The sequence below is a fragment of the Rhinolophus hipposideros genome, assembly GCF_964194185.1.
Source record: "Rhinolophus hipposideros genome assembly, chromosome: 8".
Taxonomy (NCBI): domain Eukaryota; kingdom Metazoa; phylum Chordata; class Mammalia; order Chiroptera; family Rhinolophidae; genus Rhinolophus; species Rhinolophus hipposideros.
Window position 1 is genome coordinate 86,876,528 of NC_138054.1, and position 20,545 is coordinate 86,897,072.

The 20,545-nt window shown below is 45.2% G+C and overlaps 1 protein-coding gene across 3 annotated transcripts in view; it reads right to left on the bottom strand.

Annotated features, from left to right (window-relative positions):
- PDPN (podoplanin) overlaps positions 1-6,861 on the bottom strand; it is a gene marked incomplete at its 3' end in the record, with an annotated part of 28,502 nt that extends 21,641 nt beyond the window's left edge. The window contains exon 1 of one of the 3 annotated variants that reach the window (XM_081056651.1): positions 6,088-6,425. In XM_081056651.1, the coding sequence (XP_080912777.1) occupies positions 6,088-6,148 (61 nt within the window). In that variant the 5' untranslated portion in view covers positions 6,149-6,425. Of the gene's footprint in view, positions 1-6,087 lie in introns of all 3 variants that reach the window. The other 2 variants (XM_081056653.1, XM_081056652.1) reach the window with 2 other exon arrangements.
- Positions 6,862-20,545: the final 13,684 nt, after the last annotated feature.

The following is a 20,545-nucleotide window of genomic DNA, read 5'->3' on the forward strand; positions in this document are numbered from 1 at the left end:
ACGGCTAATGGTTTGAGAGTTTGGGGGGAGGGGTGATGAAAACATTCTAAAATTAACAGTGGTGATGGTTGTACAACTCTGGATATACTAAAAACCACGGGATTGTTCCATTTCAAGGGGTTCATTTTATGACATGTGAAACTGCATATTAACAAAAAAATTTTCATTAGCGTGATGAGTGTTGTGAGAGATGAACAATAAGAAATCAGGAAATACTGAGTTGCAAGTCTTGCCTTCTCTTATTCCCCCAAATCTGATCTCACCCCCTCTTCTAGTGTCACCACACTCGGTCTCTTTTCCTCCTGAATCTCTCCTCCCCCAAAACACTGGTCCCATAAACTAGACTCAATCTCCTATTGTGCCCTCATCATTTTCTTCTGACAACCACTATTCATGGCTTCCCCACTCTCATTTTCTGTCACTGCCTACAAAAGAAGTTTCACCTCTCCCACTCAACATGGTTTCCTTCTTCTCTCTGATTTCCTGCCACTTGCCAACTCAACCACCTTGACTCAGGCCAGCCTTCACGGCCAGCCTTCATGGCCCTTAGCAGCCCTTGACACCCACACCTCTTCCCACATAAACTCTAGATTGTTCTCAGGCCAGGTAGTCTCTCCTGCCTGCACTGCCCTTCCCTGCCACCTGTCCACCCCACCCCACCCTTTCCACAGCCAACATCAAGTCCCACCTTCCCCACAGGCTTTTTCTCACTCCCATAGGCCATAGGAAGCTCATCTCCAAACTCCTAGCAGCAGATAACGGTATGTGCTGCTCAGGGCATGACATCTTACGCTGCCTCATATGTTCTTTTACGTAGTATACATCACACGCATCTGTCTTGCCTCTCTTTGCGAGCTGTGATCCCACTTTATGATTCCTCTCTAATTCTTAATAACAAGTTCTTAATAACAAGCACCTCTGTAAATGCTTAAGGGGCCAGGGACCGGGTCCTTCAATTCGGTGCCTCTGGAGCCCTCTAGTCCTTCCATCTGAATGACGTATTTAACAAATAACAAGGGGTATTGCTCTAAGAGAAGCACTTGAAGAAATCAGCTGGCTGACTGTTCTGGGTGTCCTTGCGGCCTCAACTCCAAGCATAGCTGGTTGTTGTGCTGAATAGTTAGGGGCTCTGGGGATAGGCTGCCTACATTTAAGTCACACCACCGCCATTGACTTGCTCTGTGTCTGTGTGTAAGTTACTGAACCTCTCTGAGCCTCTTTACTCATTTATAAAACACAAATAGTGCCTACCCTGTAGGTCCATTGTGCAGATTCAGTGAAGCAAGGCTGGGAAAGTGCTTGGTGCACGCTAAGTGCTCAGTAAATGGTAGCAGTTATTACATAGTCACAGCTATTAACACCATCCATCCAGAGTCTAGTTCCCTTAGTTTTCCAGATTCAGAATATTAATCTCAGTAGGGGAAAATCCAGCTCAGATGAAAATGTTTCACATTAGCTAAACTCACAAGAGGCCAGGCAACCAAATAGTTTATTTAGAACAGGAAATCATTTTTGTCAATGCTTTACACGCATATTTGCGATCCTGGCATGCCCTTTTCAAGAGTAAAATTACCTGGAATGTTACTTGGCATATATAGGGCACAGACAAAGGGTGAGGCCGTTGAGTGGAATCATTTCCAGACTGTGACAGAACAGGCATCTCTGATTCATCATAGAACCCCCATCATTGAGATCTGAATCCCCACCGCCACCCGACACGACCTCTTGCTTACTAGCTGCAAGCAGGCGTAATGTTTGCCTTGCCTGACTTGCAAAGCAGTTACTCAAGAAATGTTTGTTCAGTAAATGCATTCCTTGGAACAGGTCTGACATCATCAAATCCTTGTTCCTTTCCTCGGCCTTTCCAGATTCGAGGCAAACTGACTCCCATCTCCATTGGGCAGGACACTATTCCTCGGGTCATAGCTTTGCTTAGTATTGGTTGTGGTGTATTCTCCAGATGGAGACACCTTGATGAATTGCAGGAAATACTCCATTCTCATCAGTCATATGTTTACACACATTCTAGCATGCCCCCCTGCCCTGCTTCCCATCCATCCTCTATGGAACTGGCACTCCCCTGCCCGCTACCAATGTAACAATGGCAACGATTACCCCAGAGATATTCTCTCTCTACTCACAGAGGTCAGGAGCACATCTTCCTCCGGAAAAGTGATCATCCTTTTGGCAGGTTTGTTGTTTTGGTGTGTACTTTTTTTTCTCCCCTGCGTGAAATTTAGTGTTGCCCTAACAATTTCAGTTTGCAGGTCCTCAACAACTAGATGAATGCGATGACCAGGTTCGCTGGTTTCCTTCTGGACTCAGCTGGATTGCCCTCAAAGGAGAAAAAACATCCCCTCCCAGGCGAGGCAAAGGAACGGGAAAGCAGAAGAAAAGGAGAGCCCGCCCACTCATCGGTAGAAGCTCAAGGGAGCACTCATCCTGACTGGCCTTCTGTGAGTGGACTGGTTGGTGGGTGCTGGGGTGAGACAGGAGGGAAGGAAAAAGCCAGACACCTTGTCTTCCTGCCCTGGATGACCTTGGCAGCATGCCTCTTGTTCCCTAACCTGGCTCCCTCTCATAGCCCTCAGATAAAATGCCTGTTCTCTTTCCTCTCCCAAAGTTTTAAGAAATCAGTAGGGAAAGGATTCACACTTCCAATCGACAGCTGTTTTTCTCTCTTGCTCACCCCATGGGAATCCTAAGACGTATCTCAGTAACTGTTTACTTGGCTTGAAAAGTACCCCCACCTACATACCCCCATCCCTTCAATCATTGGGTTCTTTTCCAACAAAATGCTCTCACTGGCTATTTCCTTGAGAGGTGTCAGGAATGGCCAGGCTTCCTTGCAGAGCCTGGCAGGATCTTATTGAGATTCCTCAAGTGAGTTTCACAAGAGTAGCCCCAGGTATTTGAGCCTTTTCTCTCTCTATGTCCTCCCCTATAATATTTCCACAAGTTCTAACCTGGTGCGCCTGTTCTTAGCAGCCAGAAATATGACAAATATTCAGATAAGCCAATGGAATTTAAAGCACAGGTCTGTTGCTTTGCTGGTGAAGAATTCAGAGTGCACTTTAGAATGGTAGGTGTGCCTTTCTCAAAAGTGCAGGAAAGTCCGCATCTAACATATCAAGCACTCAGGAGATGCTGAATTACCATCTTTGGAATGAATGAATGAATGAATGAATCCTATTGTAATGTACTGTGACAGCTTCATTCTTAAAGACTATTACGGTATGTATTTAACATAAAGGGCTTCTTACAGCTCTTAAAAAATTTTGTTTTCAAGTTTAAGCAGCTTAAAGTGAGGTTAACTTTTCATTTTAAGTTCAACCTTCATTTTGTTGTTGTTATTGTTTCAGGTTTTTGTTTTTCCAGCAGTGTAAGGTAGCAAAAAGAGCTTGGGGTTTGGAGTTAGACCCATTTTTAATCTCAACTCTGGCATATTCTGAAGATTAAAATAGAATTTAAGGAGTGGTGATGATTACATGAGGTAACTGACACACCTGGCACGTGGTTGGGAAGGGAACGGGAATATCTGGGAGGTGATATCCTTCCTACTTGGGCAGACCATCCACGTGATGTCAAGGTTTGGGGTCTTTATAATTCTAGGGAATGGAGTTACTCATGGGCCACTGATTTCAGAGGCCAGAGAAAGAGACCAGGGGCCTGCCGCATACCTCTGCTCAGCCAGGGCTCCTCCCTGTGTGCCATGTCCTGACTTAGCCTTCTTGTGCTTGGATACTTTTTTAAAATGTGCTTTTCTGTATTAAATGCTATTTTGGCTCCTACACACCCGTGTAATGGATAGGCCTCCCTCACGAAGGCTCTAACAGATCTGATCTTTATTAAATGCTTGATCAATGCCTTATGTGCTACACACAGTCTTAGCAACCGATGAAGATTTCAGGGCCTCCAAAACTGGCAAGGGTTTCGGGGAAATCACAGGCAAGTTTGTTTGCTGCATGATTAATCCTGGGTGGATTGATCCCGGAAAAGCACGCACTTGTGGGTTTGCAGCAAGCAGCAGCCTGCAGAATTTCACCAAACAAACGATCTAATGGAGAGGCCCTGAGGTATGTTTTGGATGAAAGTTCAGAGGGAGGGTGGGGCCTGACAATTGAGGAAAATGCCAGATGTGTGGACAACAGAGCGCCTTTGAGTCCACTCACATCCAAAGAGACAACACATGGGACCAGATTATAAAACTGAACCAGATTATAACACCAGAGGAGGGAAGCCCCTTGGGGGAGTGGGATCCCACAGAGAAGGATCATAAAATTCATCACCATAATTACCCGCTGCCCCCCTCCCCCAGCTCCCCAACAAGAGCCAACAATAGCTCAGCTCAATGAAGTTATTCATCCATACGCAAGTCGCCTCACTCATTATCCTCAGACAAAACCCCTCCTGAGCCTCAGCTCCTTGCCAGCAGGCCAGCAAATCAGTGTCCCCACACAGCCATCTCCCGTCCCCCCCCCCCAGCCTAGGGGGCTTCCGTCTTTAACAGTCCAGTTTCTAGTACCAACGACGGCTGTATTTTCAGACAAGGTTTACTGCTACCTTTTAGGAGTCCCTTTGACACTCAGGAACTGGCTTAAAGATAATTACAGCTAACCCTTCTCTGGTCACAAACAGAGAATGCCCGTCTTTGCTCAGCAGGGCTGGGAGGCGGCTCGGTTTGGGGGGCCTCCCACACCTCACCCTGGTGAGCACAAAATGGTGTCATGTGCACACTGTCTCGCCAAAAAGGAAATGTAACTGAAATGCAGAGCTGTCTATATCACAGTGGAAAGAGAAGTTCCAAAATAGGGCCACCACGAATAGCCCCCGGGCCTATAGAGAGTTGTTCCTTCTCTCCAAAGCAACCAGCCCAGCACTGAGCACACTACTCCCAGTGTCTTTTCCCTAGGGCTAAGGATGTTTCCCTTTGTGTGGAAATACGGAAGCCTAGGTGACGTATGCTCTTCCCTCAAGTCACGCCCTCCAAGGATTTCCCTAACTGGATCTTCAATTTGGACAATGTAAGAGTTTACTTTTCAGAGCACACAGCTCGGCCAGCTCCAACTCCAAAGACCACGCGTTAGCTTACAACTCCTTCAGCCAACGTTTAGTGAGCAACTCGGGCGCATAGGACTTTGGTTTGTCCCCGGGGATCAAGGCTAAGACATATCTGTGTCCTTGGGAGCGTATATTCTACGGGGGAACACAGATAATAAAGACCCAAGAAAAGAAATAAAGCAATGATGCCATCCACACAGCACACTCCACAGAAAGAGGCAAAGGGATGAGAGGAAGAAGAGAGCAATGGGATGGAAAGATGTAGGTGACCGGCAGGCAGTGCCTCCAGCATCAGATCTAACACATTTGAAATCTAAGGAGTCACCAGCATTCCTGCAGTAACTCAGATTGTTGGCCAAGTTCAACACACAGCCCCAAAGAGCCATCTTCCATTCGCTTGCGTTAGTCAGGACCTGTCCACTGCAGTTCTGTCCATTCACAGTACCCTCTCTACCAGGAGACGGGGCCTCTTCCAGCTCATCCTTGTTAGTTGGGTCCTAAGTGTGTTTTATGAGGGTGCACAGGGTGTAAGACCTGGCAGCCCCCAGAGAGAGACCACCACTGCACAGGGAGAACCCTCCCCCCAACCCCAGCACTCCTGAATGTCCCTCCCCATTCCCCGGGCCCCATCTCTTCTGAGGCCATGGCATTTCTCCAGTACAGCCCTGTGGTGGGAAAGCCCAATCCTGCCAGTGGGAAGCCTCCTTGCTGTTACTGTCACCCTCTCTCTTGTAAGCCGAGCAGGGGACAGCAGGAGGTGGGCTGACAGGGAGGGAGGCCCCCTCTGCTCCCCACCCTTGCTGCCTGTAGGGTTCCGGGGCTCCTCCTCACATCCCGCTCAGCTCTTTCTATGGGACCTGGCACCCGATAAGCCGCTGTGTGTCCTTCTCCTGGGTCCTGCAGACTAGAGTACTCACACACTCCCGCCCGCCCTCTGCTCTCCCGGGCAACCTCGAATCCCAGACCCAGGCGTTGCAGCAAGTCCCCGCGAGCTCGCCCCCACCAGCGCCTCGCGCTGAGTCTTACCTCCTGCCAGAATTCCCGACGCTCTTCCCAAAACCAACAGCAGAACTGGCACCTTCCACATCTTCTTCGTTGACTTGCTCCCTTGGGGGTCGAGCAGCTAGTTTCTGTGCTGAGGGAAGATGAAAACTCTGCAGCCACAGGCCCTCGCCTGGCAGAGCGCGAACGTGGGGGCTGGAAGGCGGGGAGCAAAAGTCCCAGCGCGGGAGGGGTCCCTAAGCTTCCTTCGCCCGCGGCAGCTGGAGCAGCAAACTTTGCAGTTGGAAACTTCGGGAGTGGAGTCAGCATTTATCTCTCCCGAGGAGGGCGGGAGCGTTCCCGCTGTAAGGTGGTCTCAGTCTGGGCTCCCTGGGACCGCCCTCTTGCTCTGTTTGGCCAGCGTGAAAACGATGACCTCAGGCCAGGTTTAAAGTTACAGGGCTGCAGCTGTGGGGGCTGCCAGGACGCGTGGAGGGCCCTGAGCGCTGGCAAAATTGCTTTTACTCTGTTCCCCAACTGGAGGGACAGGGGGCGCGTGCAGTAAGCGATTAATTTTTTAAAAATTGTCAACTTGAGTGTTCTGGTTTTTTGAAGCGCAAGGCACAAGCCTAGGTTTTTCTTGTTATGAGCAGTAAACTGTGCCTTGTGTGGCCAGTAATTTTAGAACCAAGCATGGGATTGTTCTTGCAAACATTGTGAATTGGATGGCTTCAAAGGGGGGGGAGGGGAAGGGCTCCTCATCTGGGTGGGCCAGAGGCCGCTCGTGCTGGTAAATTGCGTCCTTGTCCAGGCGGCACTGGAGCAGGCGGGGCTCCCCAGTAGCTGCCGGAGAGACCTGGCAGAGAGCTCGGCAGACGCTGTGGCTGTGGCAGTTTCAGAGAAAAGGCTGAGCTCAAGACTAGCCCTCCTGATTTGGGATGTGGCGCTGCGATGCTGGGGCCCATGGATGATTGTGGGCAGTGGGATGAGGTCTGCAGCCCAAGGACGGCAGCAGGCCCACCTGGTCACCAAACCTCTGTTCACTTCCAGTTCCAGCTCATTCTCGGTAATCCTGGAGTTTGACCCCATGATCCCCACTCCGCTGGTTCAGCAATCGCCCGATCGCAGGTGCCGCATGCTAGCAACCAGCAGAGTTTGTGTTAGGTTGGTGCAAAAGTAATTGAGGTTTTTGCAATTATTTTTAACCTGTTAAACTGCAATTACTTTTGCACCAACCTAATACTTTGTTTCCTTCTGAACTGTTGGAATTGAAAAACACAAAAAATTAAGAAGAGGAGTCGGGGAAGTGGCCCTGGACCCACTCCCAGATGTCACCAATTTCATTCAATAAAAAAACCTGAAGACGAACGCCCTAAAGCTCCATATGGGGGCGAAAATTGGTTGTTTTCATATCTTTATCCTAGACTTACTTATCCAAATTCACTTAAAAATTACCTAGGGAGACTGCTTTAAGAGCTCAGATTCCTGGGTTCCACCCCTACTCATTATCCATACCCTTTGGAATTCATATTTGAAGCCAGTGTCCCCAGAAAACTTGTCCACCGGGATATTTAGTGTTGTTAAAATGCAGGTGTGGCCTCTGTGGGTCTGGGGGGGAGGGGAGAAGTCTGCATTTCCAAAGATCCCCCAGGTGATACCTGGTCCTGGAGCTGACGCCTGAAGTAAGGAGAGGAAGGGGCCCAGAGGGTCAAAGCATTGGAAAGCTAAAGAGAAAACTGGAAATAGATCAAATCTGAAGTGACTTGCCCATCTTGCTAAAACATTTTATTATTATTACTGCATATTCAGAACAGGCATTGTCTGTTGAAACTGCTAGACGGAGAATAGATGCAAATCCACTCCAAAGTCAAGAAAAAAACAAAAAGGCCACCCACCTTCACTCGGAAATGGAGATGAAATGAAGCTAGGTGGGAGAACAGGTTAAGTGCCGCTGATTTAGAGGGTGCTTAGGGCCAGGTTATTATTGACAGAGATGCCCCCTCTACCCTCTGCCCCTGCAGGGATGTGTCTAGATTCTACCAGGTTGATCACCTGACCTTCTGGTAGAAGATGGAGGAGCAGGTAACAGGGAATTGCATCGTGTTGGAGGCCATCCTGGGGATGGGGAGAGGGGCCAGGACCAGGGGGTGTAAGGACGGGGTCCTGGTGCTGTTGGTTTGAGTAACTGAGGAGAATGGCTGAGCCTAGGGAGGGCACTTCCTCAACAAGGCAACCGGCAAAGCAGAGGGAGGGGACGCGGCCTCAGTGCACCTGAGTGGGGCACCTGAGTGACTCAGGGTAAGTAAAGAGGCGTCAGTGAACGGGTGAAATTCAGAAGCCTGAGACCAGCCCAGATGAGGGGAAGAAGGGGACAAGCAGGGAACACACCAGAAGATTCCTCCCTTCTTGTGAAACAGCTTGGGCTCCTAAAGTGCTGACTGGTTAGACAGCAGGGACATTTACCCAGCACACCAGGAACTCCAGGAATCCAGCACTATCTCACTGAATTCTCGAAACAACCCAGGGCGAGAACACTGATAATACTCACTTTATGCACAGGACACGGGTTTCCAAAACAAAGCGGTTTTCTGAGGGGTGTGCATCGATTTGCCTGGGTGGGGCCCAAGAAGTCGTGTTTCTAACAAGTTTCTGGGGCCCTACTTTGAGAAGCACTGGGTTAGAGACCACACAAACCCTACAGCGGTGGGGGCGGGGGTGGTCCATAACGAGAGATGGAGCCACCGTCCCTCTATTGCAGGACTAGTGCTGTGTCTTGCTTAAGGATCTGGGGGGAGAGGTCTGTAAGTTGCCTTTAGGAAGCAGGAGCCCCTGCCCTGTCCCCCAGGGTTGGGGACTAGGCTGTAGGAGAAGGAATCTAGCCAGATCATCCAGCCTGGGACCCTCCACACTGAGGGATGCTGGAGAGTGAATAAAGATCTCTCATGTTCCCTGCATTCTGGGAGCAGCGGGCCAAGCTTCCCAGGCTGCCTGGGAAGATTTCCCAGCATCTTCCCTGGCTTCCCAACACATCCTTCCTCGGAGCTGAGGTAGCACCTGATGGGATCTCTGATGTCAGAGGCACCTCTGTGACTCAGGAATAGATCTGCACTTGGAGGTATGAGCTGGGGTTAGCAAGAAAGGAGCGAGGCTGGGGGGTACGGGGGGCGGGGATGGTGAGAGGGGAGAGGCACTGGGACTGAAGGAACCCAGAGCAGCTTGGTTTGCTGGGAAAAGCCTCAGTGTTTTGGAATCAAAATTCAGCTCCCTGGTGGCCTTGGGCAACACAGGCCTCAGTTTCTGCTTCTTTAAAATGGGCATGTAATTCCTACTTTGGAGGGTTCTATGCACAGCAAAGAGTGTGACTGCTGTGATTGCTATGATTAGTCCCTGCCTTGTCCTTCCTGGTTCTCAGCCTCTTGAGTCCTCGGGTGCCCACCTGTCCTCACCTGAACACTGGCCAGCCCCACCTCCAGGGCAGAAGTTCTTGACATGGACCCAATAGAACTGGTTCTTTTCAACCTTAGGAAACCCAGCTGGTCCCACACACAGGGATTCAGCATCAACTCGTCCTCTCTGCTAGTCCAACCCTCACCTTGGGCCTTATACCTAAGAGGCCCCCCCAGGATCCTTGTTCATCTCTCTGGGTCCAAGGTCCCCTCTGGGATGCAGATTATCTCCCAGTTCCACCCAGGAACTAGCTAGCTTCTGCACTGCCACTGGAGGCTGGCTCCTGCATTCATTGCATGAATAGGAAGCTAGATTGGATTTCTGACTCACTGGGCTGTTTCTGTCTGCCAGAACACCCATTGCTTTCCCAGGGGTCTCCCCAATGCTGAGCAACCCCTCCTATTGTCACACTCAAACTGTCTCATGCCCTATTCCAGTGGGCTGCACACAATTTTACAGACCCCCTCCAGGAATGTTTAAAAACTAGGTACCAATTGATCTTCATTAAAGAGTTGAATAAGTATATGTTTCACTAGAGGTAGAACATACTGTGCTTTCCCAAAAATAAGACCTAACTGGGAAATAATCCCTAACATGATTTCTTCAGGATGACATCCCCTGAACATAAGCCCTAGTACGTCTTTTGGAGCAAACCTTAATATAAGACCTCGTCTTATTTTGGGGGAAACAAGGTATTAAACACTTCATAAAAAGAAAGAAGATGGAGACTGACTGTAATTGGAAAATATATTTAATGAGATGACAATAATATTGGCTGAGTAAGCACACTGACCATGAAAAAAATTACATAAAATTTTTATCTGTGAATTTTTTTAAAAAAGATTTTATTGGGGAAGGGGAACAGGACTTTTATTGGGGAACAGTGTACACTTTCAGGACTTTTTTCCAAGTCAAGCTGTTGTCCTTCAATCTTAGTTGTGGAGGGCGCAGCTCATCTCCAGGTCCAGTTGCCGTTGCTAGTTGCAGGGGGCGCAGCCCACCAACCCTTGCGGGAGTCGAACCGACAACCTTGTGGTTGAGAGCCCACTGGCCCATGTGGGAATCAAACCGGCAGCCTTCGGAGTTAGGAACACGGAGCTCCAACCGCCTGAGCCACCGGGCCGGCCCTTATCTGTGAATTTTAATTTATACATCTTGATAATTTTTTTTTTGATAGATCTGGAAACCTTTCCAGTTACACTTAAAAGGGTTAGCATCACTAACCGTCTTTTTAAAAATGATCTGCATTTATTAATTTTTCATTATAAAATATACATTTATTAAAGAAAATGTAGAAAAAGCTGGAAAGTAGAAAAATGATCATTTGGCCAGATTTCTTTGTGTATTTGTTTACTACTTTTTCTCTTGACAAAATTGCAAATCTGCAGACAAGTTGTAAGTGCAAGCATTCCCATATACCTTTCCTCCAGATTCACCAATCTGTTTGTATTTTGCCCCGTTTTCCTCATCATTATCTCTCTATTGATACACATTTTCATATTGGTCTTATTCTGAAACGCTTGAGAGTCATGAAGATACTGGTGCCTTCTAGCCGTAAATAGTTGGGTGCGAATTTCCTGAGGACAGGGACATTCTCTTTGACAGTCACAGTTGGAATTGTCAAATCTCAAAATTTAATATTAAAACAACACTGTTGTCTAATCCATGCTGAATATTCAAATTTTGACAAATTTCCCAGTGATACCCTTTACAGCCCTCCACCACCCCCCACCCCCCCATGCACAAGAATCTAATCCAGGACCGCACAATGCACTTGGCTGTCCCGACTCCAGAAGATACTGGAACTTTGCTTCCGCCCTTCTTTGTCCTCCTTGAACTTGGTGTTTTTCAAATGCTATGGGCCTTATTTTGTAGACCATCCTTCAGTTTGGGTTTGTCTGCTCTTTGCTCATGATTAGATGTGAGTGTGCATTTCTGGTTGGATCCTGTGATGCTGTGCTTTCTCAGTGAGTCCCCTGAGGAGTCCCAGGACGTACGTCAGTGCCCATTGCTCATGAGTATTACCTTTGACCCCTTGGTTACAGGAATCTTATCCTGAATTCAGATTACCCGACTCCGCCATGTTTGCCAAACGAGGACAGACAGTATTTCACGATATTTTGCTCGGGGATAAAGCGTTCTTTCACCCCCAGAAAATGCTCCATAATAGGACTTGGGATGGATAAGGAGCTGCTTTTCTTTCACAAATGGGAGAAAGCTTATTGTGAAGGTGCTGCCTTCTTCCAGCAGTTTTAGAGGGAAACGTATGCACATTGAGGATCTGAGAAGCAGATCTCTTGCTGGCATGCCCCTGGGGAAATCTGTTGGTTCCCCTCCCCCCCAGTTTGAAGACCCCTGTCCCATCCCCCTGCCTGGCTGGACCTTCCAGCATTAAGGCCACCTCACCCTCGTGCTCTAATTAAAGGATTGAGCCCAGTGTACACGGATACATTCATCTTTGTAGCTTCCACCTCTGGCACGTGCTCTGTAAACACGTGTGGAAGGAGAGCTTGGGATTTTATCTGACCTGCTAGAAGACCCTCACCATGGAGGACCTCCCCGTTCCCATACGCCTCTTCCCTCCACCCCCACCTCTGCCCAGCCCCACCTAGAAATTGAGTCAATGGCACGTGACGTACCATCCTGACTATGCAGAGACAAAACCAAAACTTGGTGCGCCCCACCTCTCCCACTGCAAACTGGCTGGTGGCTAAAGTTCCACACACTGAGATCCATTCCTTTGCTTCAAGATTGATTCCTTTTAGGGAGCAAGGATACCCGGGAAGGAAGTTACTTAGCGCGGTCAGTCTTACAGTGTTTGGTGGGCATGGATTTCTCTCCCTTCCCCAAGAGCAGGTTTTGATAAGGTGTCGAGGCTGCTGGTTTCTTAGATCCCGCCCTGAAGGAGAAAGCACACAAAAGCACGTCTTGCCCATTTCATCACTGTGTTTGGTCAAGCAACAGCCAGGATTGATGCTGTCATCCATTGGTGATTGTAACTCATGGACTCGCTCCTTCAGGACACGCTTACTGCTGGTACCAGGCACTCAGGACACAGCTCAGCTGGGACATCCCCTGGGTGTGGCTGGAGCTGGCCATCCTCTCCCAGCGTCTACCTGACAGACACCCAGGCTCCACTCTTAGCCCTCATTTTGGTAGAGGAAGGTTGAGTCTTCCTTGCCAAGGTGGGGCCCTGTGGCTGTCTTAGGACAAGGAACAAGGTGTGATGTTTAGTTTTGCACTGATCTATTAAAAACATCAGGGCTTTCACTTGAAGCAATAAGGAAAACATTCAGCTCAGAGGGTCAACAGGCTTCTGTGCACTTGGTTGTCCTGGAGAAGCCGTGGGCCTCTCTGCTGGACACAGGGTGACAGCCACAGACTCTAGAAGAACAGAGGGCTCTGGCTTGGCCGAGGATGTGAACGTCCTCTTCCCTGGGAGGATGATACCCCCATGTTATTTACCCTAAATCTGATGTTGGTTCCATTTCTTTGCACCAAAGAAATGCAAAAGGAACTCAACTTGGGCCACTGAGAATTTTTTGTTTCTCACCACAACAAATTGCTTATTTACGTACTACCCATCCCCCTGCCCAAAAGAAACTGTTGGCTGAATCCCCCCATTGGCTTTAAATTCAGGTATGTTGGATGGTTTGGGAGAAAAAGGTCACTGATGATTTGAACGGTTGGGACCATAGAATCAGTTTTTTGTTTGTTTGTTTTGTATTTTAGTGGTTTTTTTGTGATTTTTTTTTTTTTTTTTTGGATCAACATTGAGTTTTTAATGGACAGACAAGCCTTGGGAGAGGTTGATGTTTTTTTACAATTCAGACCAGTACACACAGAAAGCTCCTTTCACTGGTGTGTTCAGAGAGGCCTTCATCAACAAGACTGCTTGGAAAACAATCTGAATCAATGCGTCTCAGTGTGGGAGGCTGGGAGGTCGGGCGGGGACAGGGCTGGGAGGCCAGTGTTTATCTTCCTGCTCCTTAGAGGGCGGTGGCCTTGAACATATCAATCCCAGCCTTTTTCTCCCTCAGTTTCCCTGGGTGGAAAGTGGGCTTGTGAAAATGCTGGTGGTAAGGCCTCTGCGTGTCAGTGGGAACACTGACCCACGAGGCGTGACTGTGTGCTGAAGGCTTGAGCAACCAACCCCTGTATTCTGCCAGCGTCTGCCCTGCCCCCAAAATGAGGGCAATGACAGCAAAACACCACCACAGACCTCATGCCATCCCATCCTGGAATTCCCTGCCCAGGGCAGAAGGTAACTTCCCCAGAGCCGAAACCCCTGTCCACCTCCCTCCACTGGGTGCAATCCCTTTGGAATAGCCTGAATCTTGTTGGTATTTTGGAATCCCTTTTGTTGAAATCCCAAATCTGTTTTAATTGCCGTTCAGGAATCTAATTCAAAACTTCAGACTTTAGCGTCGGCCAAGAGGTAGTGGGTTTGGCCATGACAGGAAAACAGGAAAAGGCTCACAAGGTAATAAAGCTGGAAGAAAACAGCTTTTATGTTAGCCGTCCAATAGCCTGGTCCCCACCCCTATCCCCAGCTGTCGTCAGGAACAGGACTGTCCTCACACTGGAACATCATGGTTTCTGGAGATGGGCGAGAGGCATGGGAGAATTTCTGGGAGATGCTATTGGAGGCGTTTAACTGTCGTCCTCAGCAGAACCAGAGGACAGGAACATCTTTTCCTTATTGGCATTCACAGCACGAAGCTACGATGACAGATGACTGATGCTTTCATTCACCAGCTATCTATTGAACATTGAGTGTGTGCCAGGCAGTGTCCTAGGCTCCAAGGACATGGCCCGGAACAAGGCAAGCAAGTGGCTGTTTTGGACTCTCTTACATTCTGTGGGGGAGACAGATGATAGGTACAGAAATAAATAAGGTAAGTAGAGGTTGTGCTGAGTGTTTGAGAAAAATAAAAGGGGTCAGTGTTCTCCCCCACCCAAGTGGGATGTGTTCCACCGGAGGGAGGCGTTAACCATCTGAGGGGACACACAGGCAGGAAAGTTTACAGTGTATCACTTTTCAGATTCTCAATTACCACGTGTCCTCTTTGCTAACGTGGATGTCACCTTCCCCCTTCACAATTGTTTTTCTCCCACTTTGCTGTGGAAACACAAACCTCTTAATTATCTTTAATCCTACTGTGGTGCATTGGCTAAGGGATGTAAATACTCTCTAAGGGCAGTTAGGGGACAATTCAAAAAAGCTGATATATGCAAGCCTCTTTAAGTAAAGCACCATAAGGCCACAGGAGAGCTTTACCTCTTTTCCTGGCATATGGATATATATATATATACACACACACACATATATATTTTAATTTTCAAGTTTTCAATGACAGCTGACATTCAATATTATGTTAGTATCAGGTGTACAGCATAATGGTTAGACATTTGTACAGCTTACAAAGTGATCCCACCTGACACCATACATAGTTATCACAAGACTCTTGACTATATTCCCTCAGATATTTCTGACATTCCTGTTCAGTGTGAAATCTAGCTTTGGAATTGGGGTATTTTGATCCAGGTTGGGTTATTCTGAATTCAGGTGGTGAGAGTGATGACAATTTAATTTAATGAGCTGGCCTCTTCCATGCCCTGGCTTTCGACCCAGATGCATGGCTCCAAGGGAGAGCTCGGGGCAAGAGAGGCACAAAGAGAAAAGAGAGGACAAGGAGAAACTGTGGAAGCTATGGCCCCTCGTGTCAGACAGGAGGCAAACTCAAGGCCAAGGTTCCCGCCATGTTTATATATCCATGTTAGAATTAGAAGTCAGAAGAATCAGAATTCTCGAGAAGGTGTATAATAGTATGTCATTTTGAATGGAAATAAAAGTAGACTCGACATGAGGAAAGTCTGATTTGGCTGACTGATTTAACAAAGAGCATTGGCGTTGAAAATTAGATTTCATGGCAGAGATTTCCCATTAATTCAACGAGCAAAACTTACAGCTCTATGGGTTTTTGTGAAAATCAATATAAATTTTATTTATTTATTTATTTATTTATAAATATACACATTTATCCCTTATGTGATAAGATAAAATCAGTTCATTTAAATACATTGGTAAAGGTGTTTTGAAATGAAAAAATGTTTTTATTTTATCAACTGGTTTTTGAGTATGACCTGTTAAACAAAGTGACTCTACGTGCAAGAATAACAGGGAAATGAGTCGTCACTTAACAAATGCTGGTAATATGTTTTGGGTGTGCTTTCCCAAAACTGAAAATGGCTCAAATGGCTCAATGATATATATTTTTGAAAACTACTCTCATCAGAACTGACGACTCCTGAACTGACGTCTTCAGCCAGCTCTCTGCCTTAAGTTCATATGTCCAGCTGCCTCTCCTCAGGAGGAAGTGATGAATGTTTCTGAAGTGAGAGGAAAGAGTAAAGAAGACATTCAGGAGGGAGGACGAGGGGAGAGCAGATGTCACCTGTGTCCCTTGGGTTCTGCCCAAGGTCGGGGGTGATGGGAAGGAGATAGAAACTCTAGACAGGCTGAGGGCACATCCCAAGAACATATGGGTTGATGTTCTGCTTCCAGAAACTTCCAACATGGTGAGGAGGGAGTCGGGTGGCATGGTGAGGGAGGTGTCCAGATAGGTTCTAGATAGATGATCCTGAAATGGCACAGCTGGCTCCCCATGGTGAGAAGTCCCTCATGTGCCCCTCGCAGACAGAAAGATGCTAAGAGGACCAATGGTCCTAACAGAAGCCCCGTTCAGGACAGGGAGACCTTCAAGAGCAGTGACTTTATGACCAGAGCAACTAGCAGAGCTCAGAATCAGCAGCAATGGCAGATGTCAGTTCATGGCCTAAGAGCAGACAGGACCAACGACATCACCAGCCAATTCAGCAAGGACAGAGGCCAATGCCCAAGGGCAAGCAGGACACCCGATGACAAAGCCCAAACAGTCACAGCAGGTTTAAGAATCACAGCCTCTCACCGCTCTCCCGTAAGATGTGAAAACTTCCCCTGCATCTAGATACTATTTAGAGAGAGAAACCTTGAGAAACTGAGCATTTCCCCAAAACAGAGTGGATAGGTGTTAGGGGACTGTTCTAAACCAGAAGAGATCGAGGTAGAGATGATGACAGTATTTAAGTTCCTCTAATACCCAAAATCTGGATCAAAGTAAGGACATCTATGAAAAACAGAGAACTTTGTTCTCCACATACCCCAAAGAAGTCTGTAAGTTTTGGCTTCTGCTACAAAGCGTTTTTCATTACATTAAGTAATAATTGCACAGTGAGAAAGCTATTCTCTTTTAAATTCTCTTTTATAAAACATTATTTAATAACTCACACATGCCGAAAATGTATAACATAAGCATAAGTTATAAAGCACCACAAAAAAACGAACATCTGTGGATTCACCACATAACTGAAGAACAAAACTTTACCAATACTGTAGAATTGTCCCCCAAGCCTTTCTGCCAACTTCCATAACTAACATCATCATGAATTGTGTATTTACCTTCCCTCGATTTTCTTAAAAGAGGTTTATCGCATATGTATATATACCTCAACAATGGTAAGATATTTTGCTTGTTTTTGAACTAAAAAAAGTTTCCTAAATCATGTGGTTTTCTGCAACTTCCTTCTTTTTTTTCCATTCAGAATGAGGTTGCTAATATTCATGTAGCCTAGTTCAGTCCATTTTTCACTGCTGTGTAATATTCCGTTGTGTGGGAATATCACAGTCTATTTTTTCATCTCCTGTGGATGGACATTTGGGTAGGGTTTTTAGTCTTATGCTTTTACTTTTAGTTTTAGTTCATGAACATTCATGTACAAGTCTCCTGGGGCCCACTTTTGAAAATGTCTCTAACCCAATCATTCTCAACATGTGGTCCTTGGATAAAGATCCCCATCACCTGGGAACAAGTTAGAAATGCAGATGCGTAGGCCCCACTCCAAAGCTACTGAGTCAGGAACGCTAGGCGTGGGATCCAGGAATCTGTGTTTTAACAAGGCCTCCAGGCAACTGTGACACCCACGAAAGCTTGAGAACCACTGGTGTCATCACTAGATTATAGGGAATGTGCCTATGAATGCGTGTGACTTACTGACACAGACTGAATGTTTGTGTCTCCCCAAATTCATATGTTGAAACCTATTCCCTCAACGTGGTGGTGTTTGGAGGGAGGGCCTTTGAGAGTTGATTAGTCATGAATAAGATTAGTGCCATTACAAAAGAGCCCCCAGAGAGCTGCCTCGCCCTTCTGCCGTGGAACACAGCCAAAAGTTCCCTTCCGGTGAACCAGGAAGTGGGCTTTCAGACACCAGATCAGCTGGAGACTTGATCTCTCCATCCTCCAGAACTGTGAGAACTAAACTTCTGTGGTTTATAAGGCACCTAGTCTATGGTATTTTGTTATAGCAGCCAGAACAAACTAGGACACTAATTTTGCAAGATAACGCCCAATTGTTTTCCAAAGTGATTCGTTGTTCTAATTGGCATCCCTCCATCCCTTGTTAATGTCAGACTTTTCAATACCACTATAGCGAATTAGTATATTTTGCATATACTCATTTTGTGCAATCCTCACAATAACCTTATGAATTAGGTACTACAGTAAAACCCTGCCATAATCTTCTACGTGAGGTCCAAAAATATCAATTGTTTAAGATACTAAGTGGCATTATTTATTATAGGGTTGATGGAATGAAAATGAGCTAGGTGGTTAATGGAAGCCAATTTTTAACAAGGTTTTACTGGATTAGTGTCCCATTTTACATAAGAAACTAAGGCATGGAAAAGTCTTCCCAAGGCTTAGAGAGCCAGGATGGAATCCAGCCAGTCTGGATCTGGTGTTTGTGCTCTTAACTCCTGCACAATGCAGATCTAGATGGTATAAAATCGTATTATTTCTTAGGATGTTATATGCAAATTAGCACCTGATTACAAATGAGGCTGATTATCAGTCCATATGTTTATCCACCATAGGCATTTTCTCTTCTGTGGAAGGCCTGCTCATATCTTTTGCATGCATTATTATTAGATTATCTTTAACTTATTGATTTGTAGCAATTTAATATATGCATCTATTCTTTATATGCTACCTTACCGTGGTGGTTATATGTGTGCAAATATATCCCCCAATTCTTGACTTGTTTTTCTTTAAGATGTCTTTTGATAAACAGAAATGATCAATTTTAATATAGCTCAATGTGTTACGTTTTTTTAAAGCCTTATTAAAAAATATTTCCTTATTCTACATCATAAAAATTTTCTTTCATATTCTATTCTGAAGTTTTAAACTTTCGTCTTTCATATTTAAGTTGTTAATCTACTTGGAATTGATTTTGTATATGGTGTGAGGTAAGGGTTCCACACTTCCCAGGTTCTGTCCCCTCCCCAGGTGGATAACCAGTTATCTCAGGATTTTTTCCATAGTCTTTCTCTTATTCACAGAACGGCGATATCTCTTCATGTATCAAGTTTGCAAATAATTGGAGGTCTGTTCTGTTGCATTGATGAGTATGTCTGTAATTGCATTGATATATCTGTAATTACACAATATTTTAATTATTCTAACTTCATAATAAGTCTTGATATGGAATTAGGCAAATTCCTTCATCCTAACCTTCAGCCAGACTTTCTTCACCCTAATGCCCTACAACACTCGTTGTATGTAAAGAATTACTTCTCAACTAAGATAGTACTAGTCGCTACTATCTTTGGAAAGACTGAGAAAACAGTCACTAAAATCATTTTCTGTGTTCTGTGGTTCAGAGGTGTAACTTAGTTGAGAAAGGCTCTAGATTGTTTTAAGCCCATTGCTGTTCTTGCATATACATTTTAGAATCAACTTTCAAAATTTCTCAAACAAACAAACCTGTTGGCATTGTGCTTGAAATTACATTGACTTTATAGATCAATCTGGAGATACTCAATATCTTCATATTATATATTTCTAACCATAATACAGTATTTATTGAGGTTTAAAAATGTCTTTAAAAAAAGTTTTAATTTTTTTCTCTATCAACTTCTTGTTCATCTTTTGCTGTATTTATTCCTAGGTACCTTCTATTTTGTTGCTATTGTAAATAATATCTTTTTTAGAAAATTAATATTTTCATTTGTAGTTTGTGTATAAAAATACAATTGATTTTCATATATTGTTTTCATTTTCAGCCACTTTGCTAAACTCTTGTTACTAATTCTAATAATTAGATCTGAAAATCATTTGGGATATCTCTTTGCAGATAATCACGTTATCTAGTAATACTGACACTTGTTTTCTAATTTTAAAGCTCTTGTTTCTTTTTCTTGTCTTATTGCCCTGGCTAGTACCTCCAGTACAATGTTAAATAGAAACAGGGGTGGTGGGCCTCCTTGTCTGGGTCTTGATTTCTAAGGGAATCCTTCTAATGTTTCTCCATTTAGAATGATGCTTGCTATAGGCAATTCCCTTTTATTCCTAATCTGCTGAAAGTTTTTAATAATGAAGAGGTATTAACTTTTTCAAATGATTTTTTTTACATCTATTAAAATGATCGTGTGATTCTATCCTTTAATCTGTTAAGGTAACAAATTGTGCTTATACATTTTTCTCGCGTTAAACTACCCTTGTAATTTTAGATTACACCCAACTTGGTCTTTTTACCTTTCTTATAGATTGTTGATTGAGTTTAGTAATATTTGTTTTACAATTTTTGCATCAACGTTCCTGAATGAAATTGACCTATAATTTTACTTTCTAGCATTATTATTATCTGGCTTTAATATCAAAGCTTTGTTTGTCTTATATAATAAATTGGGAAATGTTTCCTCCAATAATCTGTTCTTTGAAAGTTTGGTAGGATTCACTTTAAATGTCTCTGGTGTATTCTTTTTGGGTCAATTTTAACTATTATTTCAAATTTCAATATCCTTGATAATTGTATGATTGTTCAAATTTTCTATTTCTCCTTTCATTAATTTTGGTAAGTTATATTTTCTAATAACTTGTCTATTTCATCTATATTTTCCAATTAGTTGGCATAATATTTATAGTATAATCTTACTATCTTCTTAATCTCAAGT